This window comes from Panthera tigris, chromosome A3 (assembly GCF_018350195.1).
Source record: "Panthera tigris isolate Pti1 chromosome A3, P.tigris_Pti1_mat1.1, whole genome shotgun sequence".
Taxonomy (NCBI): Eukaryota; Metazoa; Chordata; class Mammalia; order Carnivora; family Felidae; genus Panthera; species Panthera tigris.
In genome coordinates, this window is record NC_056662.1 from 90166063 (window position 1) to 90182899 (window position 16837).

Consider the following 16837-nt stretch of genomic DNA (forward strand, 5'->3'; position numbering starts at 1 on the left):
GTATGTATAGGTCTATATATACACCTGGAAACACTTGTCTGAACTGTAGTGAAGTCTGTTGGTTTCTTTTCATTGAAGAACAAAAAGACCATGGAAAATAATCTTCCTGACTACTTATTAAAATTCTTTTTACCTTTTCCTTTCATTCTTACCATCGCTGCTAGGCTCTTCAACAGGGGATACTGAGTCCATACACTCTAGGACTCCCTCTGTGATCTCAACCACCTGAAGTCTCCTGACCCTTACTAGGTCTGTATCTTTCAATCCTTCCTCCAATTGTTTGGCCACCTCTTTTCCAGGCTGAGAAGTCAGAACAGTAATCTGGAAATAAATTCAAGAATCAATGTATCTACTTTCCCTGATGTACAGACTGAAGGATATAATAGATCACATATGAAGGATAAACACAGCAGAAAACTTTGGCAGTGGCTATTGTCTTTAAGACAAAGAAGAGGGTTTCATGGCAACTTAAGAATCAAATTTCATTTACCAGATTGTGGTGGGAGAGATCTGGTGGGACAAATCCTCACAGGACCCTTCCAAACAGGTGGGACCTACCCCAGAAAGTGACCAGTGAGAAGTCATCCCTGTTTTAGTTTTTTAAAATTGCTTGAAGCACTGGCAGCGTCTCTCATGCTAAAAATGCTTTAATGTTATAAGGTAACAAAGGAAAGAAAATCCTTAAATTCCAATCACTAAGTGTGTATTAAATATCAGAGAGTCTCAATGCTTCTTTCTCATGGTGGTGCTTCCACACAGACTTCTCTCCTTGTTCAACCTGGATACAGGTAAACTGTTTCTTTTGCTCTCAACTCTAAAATGTACTTACTCTAGATCAGTATAGCTAACCTGAAGGAATATTGAGGTGTTTGTGTATAATCTGAATATTTTATTCCACCTGAATGAATATACTATATGTTTTCATTAGCAGTTTTGTCTTGAATTTTAAAATCTGGAAGGCAAATATTAAATATATACAATTCTCTTTTGTACTTGGACTTTTTTTTTTTGGTGCTTAGACATTTTTAATTAAAGAAGAAGAATGCAGATAAAAGCAGCTATTTTTTAAACTCATCTGTTTGATGCTTGCTGTTTTTGGAGACTGAATGTGTTTTTAACTAACAGCACTCACCCACCCAGTGGAGTATTGAGGCATGACTTACTTATATATTTTTAAGATTATCTTAGTCTGCACTATAATTTTAGCAGTCTTTAAATTTGCACATTTGCTAAGTCTAAGAAAATTTATTCAATTAGATGCCAAGATTTGACTAACAACAACTGTAAATTCTTTTTTTTTTTTTTTTTTTTTTTTAAGTAGGCTTCACACCTAGCACAGAGCCCAATGCAGAGCTTGAACTCATGACCCTGGGATCAAGAACTGAGCTGAGAAGAAGAGATGGACACTTAACCCACTGAGCCACCCAAGCATCCCATCAATTATAAATTCTTTTTTTTTATTTTTATTTTTATTTAAAAAAAAAATTTTTTTTTAACGTTTATTTATTTTTGAGACAGAGAGAGACAAAGCATGAATGGGGGAGGGTCAGAGAGAGGGAGACACAGAATCTGAAACAGGCTCCAGGCTCTGAGCTGTCAGCACAGAGCCCGACGCGGGGCTCGAACTCACGGACCGCGAGATCATGACCTGAGCCGAAGCCGGCCGCTTAACCGACTGAGCCACCCAGGCACCCCAATTATAAATTCTTAAGGATGCCCAGTAAATATAAATATAGACACTGATCTAGCCAGTTTAGCAATTGCTTCATAAGTTCCAAAAATCCAGAGGCAGACGGCATATTCAGATTTTATTTTGATTTCAGTTTTCATTATAATTCATGTGAGCCCATATTTTTAGCGTCCCTCTCTATGCCTAGCTCTGTATTAAGAATTGCACAGGCTAGAGGAAAAATGGAACATATCTCTGCCTGCAGGGAGATGAAAATCTAGCCTTGAAAATTACCTTCGAAGTGTATGAAACAGAGAAAAATATAAGGATGACAAATAATGAAGCATCCAGAGGGACTGAAATGGGCTTAGAGTCCTAAGGCCAGGATCTCTTACCTCCAGGGAAGTGTAGCTCAGAGCTGCACCTGTGGCCACGTGTCTGGTGTACTGTTTGAACTGCTGGAGCCCATCCTCTACTGCCAGCTGCAGAGAAGTGCTGTGTGGTCTGAAACAGCCTTCTTTCTGCAACGTGCGGAGTTCTGAGATGCAGGCCTGCAGCCTAGCAAAGTTCCCTTTCACTTGCTGCAGAGAAAAATGAATGAAAGATGCACATCTTTAGTGGCCCAGGTTCCAGATTAATTGGCAGTCTAACTTAATTACTAATTACTCCTCAGGGGTCTCTTCCCTTCCTGAAACCTGCTTATTTGACCAATATCTACTCAGTGCCTACTATATTCCAGGCACTGCACTAAAATCTTCCATACACCAGAGAAAAGAAAATTTGTAGCCAAAGGGCTTTGATTACATGGAGTTACCAGAAACAGGAAAGGAAGTGTTGGAACTCATTCACTCACCCAAAGGAAAGTTTAGTTGTGACTGCTGAGTTTAACTTTGGGGTGGTCTGCAAACTGGAGGACTAGCAGGGTCACTCTCAAACATTATCTTCATTTCTAGGCACTGGGAGCTTCTCTACTTCCCAGAAATGAGGATTCTGATGTGGTTGATCATTTCAGAACTGATAAGGTCCTACCCAGTCTGCTCCTCAGGATCACTTCAGTAAAGAAGAGGTGCTTGGCTCAGTCTGCAGTCAGCTCAAGGAGCCAACAGGTAAACCTCTTGGTTCTCCTCACCCCCCTTTATAAAAAGTTGCTATCAACTTTTTATATATATATAATATATATAATACATAATATAATATATATAATATACAATATTAATATAATTATATATTTATAATTATATAATATATAATATAGAATATAATTATATATATTATATATTTATAATATATAATTAATATATTAATATATATTATATTATATTATTATATTATATATAATTATATATTACATATTAATATATTAATATGTAATATATATAATATATATAATATATATAATAATATATATAATCTGTTACCTTTCCTAAGGATGTATATACATTTTGAATAAATGTGGAATGAAAATTTGTAACATTATTTGAATTCCAAGCATCAATAGCAGGTGGGGGTTGGGTGCAGAAAAATGATTACTTGGGATAAGGAAACCTTCCTGACAAAGAGCAGAACTGAGCAATATTTGCAAAATGCACATAAAATATATAAGCATGAGCTGCAATACTGTCAGGGTACAAAGACTGCTTAAGTCAACCCCTCCCTCACTCAATTCCACAGCTGCTTACTTTGTGAATATGCTCCTCTCCCTGAGTTTCTGGGGAAAACACAAGAAACAGGATGAAATGGTTACACAAAAAGAGCTTGCAATTTAGATGGGAAGATAAGAAACCTACTCAAGAAAGCAATGAGAACAAATGAGACCATAGGTATAGATCAGAGGCCTTCAAGAATTTCTTTTCACGTACCCCCTAAAAGAATCTGATGAATGATTCGTTCATTCATTCATTCATTCCAAGTTTTTACTTAAATTCCAGTTAGTTAACATATAGTGTAATATTAGTTTCAAGAGAACTTAATGATTCATAACTTACATATAACACCCATACTCATCACAAATACCCTCCTTAATCCCCTTCACCTGTTTAACTCCCCCAACCCCTGCCCACCTCCCGTCCAGCAAGCCTCAGTTTGTTCTCTATGGTTAAAACTCTGTTTTATGGTTTGCCTCTCTCTCTTTTTCCCCCACTATGTTCATCTGTTTCGTTTCTTATTTTCCACAAATAGGTGAAATCATAGTATTTGTCTTTCTCTGACTGACTTAATTTCACTTAGCATAATAGTCTCTAGCTCCATCCACACTGTTGAAAGTGGCAAGATCTCATCCTTTTTGATGGCTGAGTAATATTCCATTATATATTATATTATATTATATTATATTATATTATATTATATTATATTATATTATATTATATTATATATACACACACACCACAAATTCTCTCTGCATTCATCAGTTGATGGACATTTGGGCTCTTTCCGTAGTTTGGCTATTATTGATAATGCTGCTATAAATGTCAGGGTGCATGCTCCCCTTTGAATCTGCATTTTTGTATCCTTGGGTAAATACCTAGTAGTGCAATTGCTGGATTGTAGTTCTATTTTTAACTTGTTGAGGAGGCTCCATAGTGTTTTCCAGAATGGATGCACCAGTTTGCATACCACCAACAGTGTAAGAGGGTTTCCCTTTCTCTGCATCCTCACCAACACTTGTTGTTTCCTGTGTCATTCATTTTAGCTATTCTCATTGGTGTGAGGTGATATATCATTGTAGTTTTGATTTGTATTTCCATGATGATGAGTGATGTTGAGCATTTTTTCATGTTCTGTAAGCCACCTGCATGTCTTCTTTGGAAAAATGTTTATTCATGTCTTCTGCCCATTGCTTAATTTTCTGCCCACTGTTTTTTGGGCGTTGAATTTGTTAATAAGTTCATTATATATTTTGGATACTAACCCTTTATCAGATATGCAATTTGCAAATATCTTCTCCCACTCCAAAGGCTACCTTTTAGTTTTGTTGATTGTTTCTTTCACTGTGCAGAAGCTTTTTATTTTGATGACATCCCAGTAGTTTAGTTTTTCTTTTGTTTCCCTTGTTTCAGGAGACACATACAGTAAGAAATTGTTACAGCCAATGTCAAAGAGGTTACTGCCTGTGTTCTCCTCCAGGATTTTGATGGTTTCCCGTCTCACATTTAGGTCTTTCATCCATTTGAATTTATTTTTGTGTATGGTATAAGAGAGTGGTCCAGTTTCATTCTTTTGCATGTTGCTGGCCAGTTTTCCCAACACCATTTGTTGAAGAGACTATCTTTTTTCCATTGGATATTCTTTCCAACTTTGTCAAAGATTAATTGTCCACATAGTTGTGGGTTCATTTCTGAGTTTTCTATTCTGTTTCATTGATCCATGTGTTTGTTTTTGTGCCAGTACCATACACTGTCTTGATCACTACAAGTTTATAATATAACTGGAAGTCTGGACTTGTAATGCCTCCAGTTTTCTTCTCTTTTTAAAGATTACTTTGGCTATTTGGGATCTTTTGTGGTTCCATACACATTTTAAGACTGTTTCTTCTAGCTCCATGAAAACTACTGGTGGTATTTTGATAGGGATTGCATTAAATATGTAGATTGCTTTGGGTAATATAGGCATTTTAAAATTTGTTTTTCCAATCCATGAGCATGGAATGTCTTTCCATTGTTTTGTGTCATCTTCAATTTCTTTCAACCATGTTTTATAGTTTTCAGAGTACAGATCTATTTATCTCTTTGGTTAGATTTATTCCTAGGTATCTTATGGTTTTTGGTGTAATTGGGATTGAGTGCACTTGGTTTCAATAAAATGGGATTGATTCCTTGATTTCTCCTTCTGTTGCTTCATTATTTGTATTGAAATGCAATAGATTTTGGTATGCTGAAATTGATATGTTTGATTTTGGTATGTTGTGTCCTGCAACTTTACAAAATTTGTGTATCAGTTCTAGCAGTTTTTTGGTGAGTATTTTGGGTTTTCTATATAAAGTATTATGTCATCTGCAAATAGTGAAAGTTTGATTTATTCCTTGTCAATTTGTATACCTTTTATTTCTTTTTGTTGTCTAAATGCTGAAGCTAGAACTTTCAGAACTATGTTAAATAACAGTGGTGAGAGTGGACATCCCTGTCTTGCTCCTGACCACAAATGAAAAGATCTGTTTTTCCCCATTGAGATTATTAGCTGTGGGCTTTTCATATATGGCCTTTATTATGTTGAGATTTGTTCCCTCTAATCTTACTTTGTTGAGGGTTTTCATCATGGATGGATGTTGTGCTTTGTCAAATGCTTTTTCTGAATCAACTGAAAGGATCATATGATTTTTATCCTTTCTTTTATTAATATGGTGCATCATGTTGATTGATTTACAAATACTGAACCACCCTTGTAGCCCAAGAATAAATCCCACTTGGTCATGGTGAATGATTCTTTAATGTACTGCTGGATTCAATTTGCTAGTTTTTTATTGAGAATTTTTGCATCAATGTTCATGAGGGATACTGGCCTGTAGTTCTCTTTAAAAAATTTTGTTTTTTGGGGGCACCTGGGTGGCTCAGTCAGTTAAGCATCTGACTTTGGCTCAGGTCATGATCTCGTGGTCCCTAAGTTTAAGCCCGTGTCGGGCTCTGTGCTGACAGCTTGGAGCCTGGAACCTGCTTCAGATTCTGTATCTCCCTCTCTCTCTACCTCTCCCCTGTTCATGCTCTCTCTGTCTCTTGAAAATAAATAAACACTTAAAAAAATTTTTTAAGAGAGCGAGAGAGCGCACACACATGCAACAGGCGAGGGACAGAGAGAGGGAGAGAGATAACCCCTAAGCAGACTCCTTGCTGTCAGCATAGAGCCCAGTGTGGGGCTCAAACTCAGGAACCATGAGATCATGACCTGAGCCAAAATCAAGACTCAGATGCTTAACTGATTGAGCCACCCAGGCACCCCCAATTTTTTTAAAGTATATTTATTTATCTTTGAGAGAGAGAGAGAGAGAGAGCAGGGGAGGGGCAGAGAGAGAGAGGGAGAGAAAGAATCCCAAGCAGCCTCTGTGGCCATGAGCGCAGAGCCGGAGGCAGTGCTCAAATCCACAAACCATGAGATTATGACCTAAACCGAAACCAAGAGTCAGGTGCTTAACGGACTGAGTCATCCAGGCACTCCTGCATTTTTATTTTGAAAACTGAAACAAAAAGCTTGTTTCCTGTAATTAAAATTTTTTTTTACTAGGATGACCTCCTGATAGTTCTGCAAGGGGGATACAATAATCTTTAGGGAAGGGAAATGATCTTCCAAAAAGTTCTGAAAATATTGCCTATTTTGTATTGGAAAATTCTGCCAAATGCAATGGTTTTGGAAATATTGGGAATTAAGCCGTTCTTTCTTACATTAACCAAATAATAGGGCCACTTACTGCTTGAGAACTCTCCTGGTTGATAACTTGCTGTAGCAGGAGGCCATGCACCCAATTTTTCTAAAAGACAACATCATTTAGAAACAAGCTAAACAGAAAGTAGGCTAAAACATATCTATGCATTATATCTATATCCCTTGAAAATGGAATCTGATCTCTCAGGAACTCACTTTGATTCTGGAAGTGATTTTAAAATGCAGGTTTTGCAGAAACATTAATTGTCTAGAATGTGAAGAGCTCATATAGCTTGGTTGAGAAACAGTTTCTGTACATCAAATGTTGATAATAGACTGATGAATTCTACAGAAAGTCTCATATTCTTAGCTCTTTTTCCTCATGAATTGCCTAGGCAACATTCTATACAGCAACAGTGTAAATTGTTTTGACTTGAGTTCCAAATCCAAAAGATTAGGTCAGGGACCTATAGGGAGCTGTTAGATAAAGAGGGAGAAAATAGGTGGTAGGAAGATGAGGCCTGGTGCCTCTGAGCAAATTACCTGCAGTCTGTAATGTGAGCAGTCAAATGTCACACCTCCTCCTCCCCCTTCCTTGGATGGAAACTTTGGGATTACCATTGTGGAAGATTTAAATGTGCTTTAGGAAGTTGCTGAGTTGAAATGTGGTCCAGAGAATCAGGTACTGAAGTTGCCTACAATATTGTTTGGAGTTATTATCTATTACATCACAAACTCAAGTTCTCTGTCTTATATGTCTGGGTGGTTTCAAGGTGCAGAGTGGAGACCCTGATTCAGTTAGACGGGCTTTGCACAGAGAGGTGGATGCTGGGATAAATGGGTAAGGACTGATGGATCCTCACTGCATTTCTTTCAGCTTTGTGTAGACTAGTGGTACAAATGTGCCTAGAGGATGTTCTTTTCCTAGATCTAGTACCAGTGTGTTCTCCTTGCTCTAGGCAGTTTAGGATAACTCAGACTGATGTCTCATTGGAAGTCAGATGAAAAAATTAGAATATACTTTAAGTCAGTGATTTTCAAAAATCTTTTTATCAAGTACAACTTTTTATTAAAAATTTACATAGAATCTCTATGCATACATTGCATTTTATCAGCACAAAGATATTTTTAATATCTTAATTTAAAATTTTCTGTATATAATACATGCACCTGGTTCAAAATTTAAGGGTTATAAAATGATATGTGGAAAAAAAATTACCTTTCCACTCTTACCCTTCAGCTAACCAGTGGTTTCCTGGAGGTAATCAACATTGCTACCTTGTTGGGTATCTTCCCAGAGATTTTTTCTTTACATGAAAGAAAATATAAAGGATAATTTTCTTCTTACCAAAATAAAAGAAACTATGATAGTCTTTTGTATCTTGATTTTGTTACATAGTATACTTGGACAATCATTTCATTCAATAGATAAAAAGTGTCTTAATTTTTATAGCTACAGAGTGTTCCATTAATGAATGGAACATAATTTTATTTAACCAATTCCCTATTGACATTAGATCACTTTCAATCTTTTGCTACTGCAAACAGTGCTGAAATGATAATACTTAAATCATTTTTTCACATATGAAAATATATCTGTAGGATAAGTTCCTAAAGCAGACTTGTTAGGTTAAAGGGTATGATACTGTCATCAAATTGCCCACCATAGAAATTGTGTTAATTTATACACCCATAAATGGCATGTAAGTGTGCCTGTTTCTTTAAAACCTCATGAATAGTAAGTTATTAACTTAAAAAATATCTCTGGAAATCATACAGGTGAAAAATAATAGCATCTCAATGTACTTTTAACTTTTCCTTTTGTTAAGTGACATTGGACATATTTTGATATGCTGAAGGGCCATCTACATTTCCTTTTCTGAAAACTATCACATATATCATTTCTCATTTTCTATTGATTATTGATTCTATTACCTTATTGATTATGTAGTACTGTTTGTTTGTTTTTTTGCCAAGCACATATTTTCCATTTTATACAGCTGAATTTTATTAATCTTTTATTTTTGGAATTTGGGGTTTTGTGTTATTGTTAGAAAAGCCTTTCTTCCTCTGATATTTTCCCCCTTGCTCTGTGAGCTAATTATCAACACGTTGCCTCTCAGATCCAATTCACCCTTCAATATACCTCTGCAATAATGGACAGAATCCCTTTAAACATTTCTCCTTACATGGACCATGATGTTAAACATTTGAGTAGAGAGCACTGGAAGAACACTGCAGGAGGAAGACACTTTCCTGCTGAAAGTGATGGGGTGTGAGTACATCTGATAGTGCTCCACACATGGGCCGGAACTTGCAGAACCCTGATGTTACAGACTGAATGTTACATTCCCTTAAAATTCATATATTCAAGCCCTAATTCCCAATGTGGTGGCATTTAAAAGTGAGGCTTTTAGGAGGTAATTAGCTTTAGATGAGGTCATGAGGATGCAGTCTCCATGATGGGATTAGTGCCCTTATAAGAAGAGGAAGGACACCAGAGCTCTCTCTCTTCACATGCATGCACTGAGGAAAGGCTATCTGATCACACAGCAAGTATCTACTCTTTGTAAGGCAGAAGAGGGCTCTCACCAGAACCTGGCCATGTTAGCACCCTGATTTTGGACTTCTAGCCTCCCAGATTTTGAGAAAATAAATGTGTACTGTTTAAGCCATCTAGTCTACAGTATTTTGTTATGACAGCCTGAGCTAAGACACTGACAACCACCTAGCCGTGGCTTGGTGATCACCTTTCAGCCGTCCTCTTGGCATGGAGCCATGCTTCAGGCCTCCTGCCTGCACTAATGCCCCACTCCATCTTTCACCTCAGAGATCTGTCTCCTGTGACCCTCCCAGTGATGCTGCTCTTTCCACACGGACACTGTCTGCTCTAGGCATCCTGTCATCTCCACTCTGCACACTGTGCACCAGTCATTGATTATAGTTCACCTACACATGGAGGATTGCAGTAACCATGGACCAGCTCTGGCTTGGGAAAACCAGTGAACTTCTCGGCATCAAGTGAGCTGCAACTATACTCACTCCAACTGGATCCGAATTCCAGCCTTGGGAAAGGAGTCCACTTTTCAAGTTTATCCTTTCTTGAGATCACTCTCTCAGGTCTAAGATACCATAAAAAGTTCTCTTGCATCTTACTGTATAATTTTTTGTTCTATATAAGCCTTTATTGTCCTAATTAGAAATGTTTGTATTTGTTTTAGTTTTTATAACTACATGTTTATATAATTCCCTTATTTCTTTAGTACTATCCATTAATGAACAATGACAAAAATCTTCATTATAAACAATGACAAAATTTATATATTTCCTTTTCTTACTCTTCCCTTTCCTCTCCTGTAGCACTCAATTATAGTTTATTTTATTATCTTTACTGGAGATTACTTTTATACTGTTTGATGTAATATATCCCTATTATTTGCCACTTTTAAATAATTTCATTTGAATGTCAGCTATAAAGAATGAGGAAATAAATGCGATAGCCAAATTAGACCCTATTTGTCCTAAAATTCCACTGTAGATCACACATGATTTAAATAATTCCTTTGTTCTAATGAAAAAATAAAAAGAATTGGTAAGATACTCACTGTAAGGGAATTTTTCTGAAATTCTGCTTTAAGAGGAGATTAATCATTTTGGTCAGATTATTTATATTAAGGGCACAATGGATATAAAAGGAGTTCTAATATTTTAATTATGATTCCTCTGTCATTATTCCTTATAAAAGGTTCAGGGTTATTTGATTATACTCAGAAATTAAATATGAGGAGTATATTGAGGTATTCATCTTGGGCAAGATTTCCTACCTCTTTCACCATTATATTTTGAGCTAACTTTGCAGATAGAAAATATTAGATACTTATATAGGTTAGAGACAGAGGATTTAAGGTAACATTTTTCCTTAAACAAAGACCGGATTGTTTTATACATAAGGTAATGATGTTATTCCAGTAATTTTCTTGACCTTTTATCCAGGGTTGAATTTACTGCTTTTTTTGGCAGGGTTTTTGCCTTGCAATTTTTCTGAGTTACCAGTCAGGGGTTTTTAGAATAGAAAGGTCTGCGTTTCTTAATGGAGTGATGAAAGGATCATGGGATTTATCTAGGGCTAAATGTACTGAGGAGTGCCTGAGGCATATAACATAGTCACTTGAGAAAGGGAAAAAGAATCCTTTAACCTTTGGGACATGAGCTCATCTCTCAAAAAGCCTCCTATGCTGGATATACTCCATTTGCCCTTCTAGATCACTCTCTACTTTTATCTACCCCTGTTGCTGGACAGAAGTTGGATAAAGCCAAAAGTGATCACAGGAAAGACATGCACAAGGAAAATGGCACAACAGAGCAACATACATGCCACATGGCTGTAACATCATTATCATTCTCACTGTGTCCCCAGTGTGCTAGGAGGAATATCATTACTGGATTATAGAGAATTATACATTTTGTTTATCCATTCATTAGTTAACAGACATTCTGTTCCAATTTGGGGCTATTAGGAATAATGCTGCCATGAACATTCATGTAAATGTATTTGTGTGGACATATTTTCATTTCTGTTGGGTAGATTCTAAGGTGGAACTGTTGGGTTATATAGAAGGTGTATATCTAAATTTTTTAAGACATTGACAAACTATATTTTCTAAAGTGGTTGTTATCATTTTACCTTCCTGTCAGCAATGAATGAGGGTTGTAGTTTCTCTCCATTCTCACCAACACTTGGTATTGCCTGTCAGTATTGCCTGTCTTTTTAAGGATAGACATTCTAGTGAGGATGTAAAATGATCTTTGTTTCTCTTTAGCTTTTTATTTTGAAATAATTATAGATCCACAGAAAGTTGCAAAATTGTACAGAGAGGTCCTGTGTACCCTTCCCCCAGTTTCTTCCAGTGGTTACATATTATATAACTATAGCACAATTGTAAAACCAAGAAACTGACCTTGGTATAATGTTTAAATTGAGTTTTATACCACATTATCACACCTGTAGATTCACATCTTGCTAGAGGTTTGTCAAAGTTCTTGATCATTTTGAAGAATCAGCTGTTTATTTCACCAATTTTCTGTTTTCAATTTCATTCATTTATGTTCTTTACTACTTCCTACCTTCAGCTTGCTTTGGGTTTATTTTGCTACTCCTTTTCTAAGTTTCCTGAGATGGGATCTTATGTTACTGATTTGAAATTTTTCCTTTTCTAATGTAAGCATTTAATGCTATAAATGTTCTTCTCAGCACTGCTTTAGCTGGATTTCACAAATTTTGATGTGTATTTAAATTTTCATGCAATTCAGTGTATTTTAAAATTTTCCTTTGACATTCCTTCTTTGATCCATGAGTTATCAAGAAATATGTTGATCAGTTTCCAAGTGTTTGGAGACTTTACTGGTTTCTGTTTTTTTTTTTTGTTTTGTTCATTTATTTTTGAGAGAGAGAGAGAGGCAGAGAGAGAAGGAGGCAGAGAATCCCAAGTAGGCTCCAGGCTGTCAGCACAGAGCTCTATGTGTGGGGCTTGAACTCACAAACCATGAGAACATGGCCTGAGCTGAAATCAAGAGTCAAATGCTTAACCGACTGAGCAACCCAGGTGCCCCTGGAGATTTTACTGTTAAGTTTTTGCTATTAATTAATTAATTCATGAGAGAGAGAGAGAGAGAGTGAGCGCATGAGTGAGGGAGAGGGGCAGAGGAACAGAGAGAGAGAATCTTAAGCAGCTTCCATGCTCAGCACAGAGCTTGAGGTGGAGCTGGGTCCCATGACAATGGGGTCATGACCTGAGCATAAATCAGTCAGACACTCAACCCACTGAACCTCCCAGGCACTCCATGTTTCTGTCTAGTTTGATTTTGTCCTGGGCAGTGAACAAACTGTGTATAACTTCAATTCTTTCAAATTTGTTGAAGTTTCTTTTATGGCCAAGGATATGGTCTATTTTGATCAAGTGTTCTGTGGGTGCTTGAAAAGAATGTGTATTCCGGTACTGTTGAGTGGAGTAGTCTATAAATGTTGATTAGATCCTATTGGTTAATATTTTTCTACATCCTCATTGACTTTCTTTCTAGTTGTTCCATCAATTGTCAAGAGAAGGACATTCAAAGTCTCCAACTATCATTGTGGATTTGTCTATTTCTTATTTCAGTTCTATCAGTTTTTGTTTCATGTATTTTATAGCTCAATTGCTTAGTGTGTACACACATGATATTGCTATGTCTTCTTCTTGGTTTGACTCTTTTATCATCATTTAATATTCCTTTCTATACCTGATATTCCTTGGTAAAGTCTACTTTATTTGATATATTAATACAGCCATTTCTGCTTTGCTCCGATTAATGTATCAGGGTATATCTTTTTTCATCCTTATACTTTCCACCTACTTAAAAAAAATTTTTTTTTTTCATGTTTGCTGTTGAGAGAAAGAGAAAGAGAAAGAGAGAGACAGAGTAGAGAGAGAGGGAGACATAGAATCTGAAGCAGGCTCCAGGCTCTGAGATGTCAGCACAGAGCCTGATGCGGGGCTCGAACCCATGGACCGCGATATCATGACATGAGCTTAAGTCAGGCGCTCCACCGACTGAGCCACCCAGGTTCCACAACTTTCCACCTACTTTTATTATAATTGATGTGACTTTGTTATAAATAGGATATATAGGTGGGTCATTTTTCCCCCACTCTGGAAATCTATTTCTTTTAATTGATATATTTAGACTATTTTCATTTAATGTAATTATTGGTATGTTTTAGCCTGCCAATTTTTTTATTTCTTTGTTTCCTCAGTTTTTGTTTCTCTGTTTTATCTATCTTACTGTGGGTTACTTAAATTTTTTAAACATTTTTTTATATTCCCATTTTGATTTATCTTTAGTGCTTGAGTGTTTTTGCATAGATTTTTAAGTGGTTTCTCTGAAGTACTACATTATACACATTCTTTATGTAGAAAGTCTCTTTACTTTCCTGTTTATAATGCAATTGTTTTAAGTATTTCCTCTATATACATTAACACCATATCAGACAATATTGTAAGTTTTTCTTTAACTGTCAAATATAATTTAGAAATCTCAACAGAAAGTCTATTGTATTTATCTGTATTTTATTCTTTCTGTTGTTCTTTCTTCCTTCTGGATATTCCAAGACTCTTTCTTTTATATTTTCTGTTTCAATGACTTCCTTTAGGCATTCTGTTAAAATAGATCTGCTAATGACAAATTGTCTTAGCTTTCTTTCATCTGAGAATATCTAGATTTCTGTTTCATTCCTTAAGGATATTTTCACTGGATACAGAGTTCTGGGTTAACAGTTTTCTTTTAGCATTTGAAAAATGTGACACTTCCTCTGGCCTCCTTGGTTTCTGATGAAAAAAACTACTGTTCCTTATTTTTTTCTTTATAAGTAAGATGTCAGTGCTCTTTGAAGAGTTTGCCTTTAGTTTTTATAAGTTTAAATTATGATGTATCTTAGAACAATTTATTTACATTTATCCTGTTCGGGGCTCACCAGCTTCTTGAATCTTTAGGTTTATAACTTTTGCCAAATTTGGGAAAATTTCGGTGATTATGTCTTTGAATATTTTTTTTCAGCTCCATCCTTCCCCTTTCCTCTTGAACTCTGATGGCACAAAGGTTAGATCTTTTGTTACAGTCTCACAAGTCCCTGAGGCTTTGTTCATTTTTTAAAGTCTGTTTTCTGTTACTCAGATTGGGTAATTTCTATTTATCTTCATGCTCGTTGATTCTTTTCTCTGTCCTCTCCATTCTGTTGTTGAGACCATCCACTGAAGATTTTTGTTTTTTAAATTTCAGTTACTGTATTTTTCAGTTCTAAAATGTATATTTGGTTCTTCTTCTTTTTTTAAAAGTTTATTTATTTTTGGGGGGGAGAGGAGCAGAGAGAAAGGGACAGAGAGGGTCCTGGAGAGGTCCTAAGCAGGCTCTGCATTGTCAGCATGGAGCCTGATGCAGGGCTCAAACTCACAAACTGTGAGATCATGACCTGAGCCAAAGTTAAGAGTTGGATGCTTAACGAACTGAGCCTCTGAGGTGCCCCTATTTGGTTCTTTATTCTTTTTCTTTGGTGAGACTTTCTATTTTTCCATCTGTCCGAGTACGTTCATAACTGCTTGCTGAAGCATTTTTACGACGGCTGCTTCAAAGTCTTTTTCAGCTAATTCCAACATCTGTGTCATCTCAGTGTTGGTGTCTGTTGCATCCTCATTCAAGTTGAGATTTTCCTGGTTCTTGATATAATAAGTGACTTTTTATTGTATTCTGGACATTTTGGGTATTAGAGGACTCTAGATCTTATTTAAACTTTTGCTTTAGCAGCACCCCCACCCCCCACCCTAATACTGTGCTAATGAGGAGAGTGAGGTTTCCACATAATTATTGCCAGGTGGCTTCTGATTACAGCCCAGAAGGGAGGGTGCCTTGTTACTTCTGGGTGAGAGTGGAAGTTCTGGCTTTCTACATGGCTCCCATTGACACCCTGGAATGGGGAAGCTAAATTACCGTCAGATGGGCATATAAGTCCTTGCTTTTCACTAGGTCTTCAGTGACATCACGCTGCCTTGGAAGCTAAAAGGTACCTCATGTAGAGGCCAGTTTGGGGCAAGAGGCTTGAGCAATGGAATGTAGATTAAGGCAAAGGGCCCACAGTGACCCCAACCCTCTGGCTGATTACAGACCAGCCCATCAGGCAACCCACCTCGAAATGTCCATAAGCTCTAACTGACCAATAGGCTACTGAGAACCAGGCACAGTTACCAAAAAGGGGAAAATTCCATAATCCCCATACCTCCTTACCTTCCCATTTAAAAATGTTTATTCATTTTTGAAAGAGAGAGAGACAGAGCACAAGAAGGGGTGGGGCAGAGAGGGGGACACAGAATCTGAAGCAGGCTCCAGGCTCTGAGCCGTCATCATAGAGCCCGACAGGGGCTCAAACTCACGAGCTGCAAGATCATGACCTGAGCCAAAGTTGGATGCTCAACCGACTGAGCCACCCAGGCGCTCCCTTACCTTCCCATTTTAAATACAGTCTCCACCTACTGCCTATTGCAGTCTCCCCTTTACTATCCTGCTTGCTGCTCCCTTGTGGTGTATTCAATAAACTTCTATCTCCTTTGTTCTGCCTCTGGTGAATCCTTTCACCAGATTGTCACGCCACATTTGGGGGCCCCCTTCTGATTGAGAGAGACACCACACCTCACTTCTGCTCCCACATGGCCTTCAGTCTACCTCCTCAGACACCACCTCAGTAGGGAGGGGAGAGATGTCCTATTTATGTTGGGTAGGAGGGTGGGAGTCCAGGCTTTAATGTGGTTTCCATAGACCCTAGGGGGAGGAAGTCTTATTCCCTCTAGGTAGGGATAAAACTCGTGATTTTCCATTAGGCGTTCTCTGACTTTCCCAGCAGCAAGGCTACTTCAGGAAAGGGATGCACCAGAACCGCTGAAGTCTTTTACATCCCAGTGATTTATATAGGGGAGAAGGTGAAGATGTGCATTTCTTTGAGGAGGAGGAGGAGAGACAGTTATCTGTGTATGAGAAAGCTTCATAAAAGCACTGCCCCTGGCCCAGCATTTGCCTTCTTAAATCTCAGGGGATTTTTCACTGGAGTCCTATGGGGAACTGTAGAGAAAATATTTTCATGTTTCTTCACAGTTGGGCTTTCTGAGCAAAGAAAGCTGGAACCCTGGTTAAAGAACAAGTCTTGGAAATTAAAGGGTGATTTACTATCCAGAGACTTCTGAAGACATTTAGACCTGTTTCCCTGTGTTTACATTTCAAAGGGGGATAAAAGGGGTCAGT

At 37.3% G+C, this 16837-nt stretch overlaps 1 protein-coding gene across 5 annotated transcripts in view; it reads right to left on the minus strand.

The window, feature by feature from the left end:
* LOC102969952 (meiosis 1 associated protein) overlaps positions 1 to 16837 on the minus strand; it is a 70166-nt gene that overhangs the window by 46165 nt on the left and 7164 nt on the right. For 3 of the 5 annotated variants that reach the window (XM_042981807.1, XM_042981806.1, XM_042981810.1), the window contains exons 3-5: positions 7065 to 7124; positions 2065 to 2250; positions 153 to 321 (exon numbers count right to left, since the gene is read on the minus strand). In XM_042981807.1, the coding sequence (XP_042837741.1) occupies positions 153 to 321; positions 2065 to 2250; positions 7065 to 7124 (415 nt within the window). The remainder of the gene's footprint in view (positions 1 to 152; positions 322 to 2064; positions 2251 to 7064; positions 7125 to 16837) is intronic. The other 2 variants (XM_042981809.1, XM_042981808.1) reach the window with 1 other exon arrangement.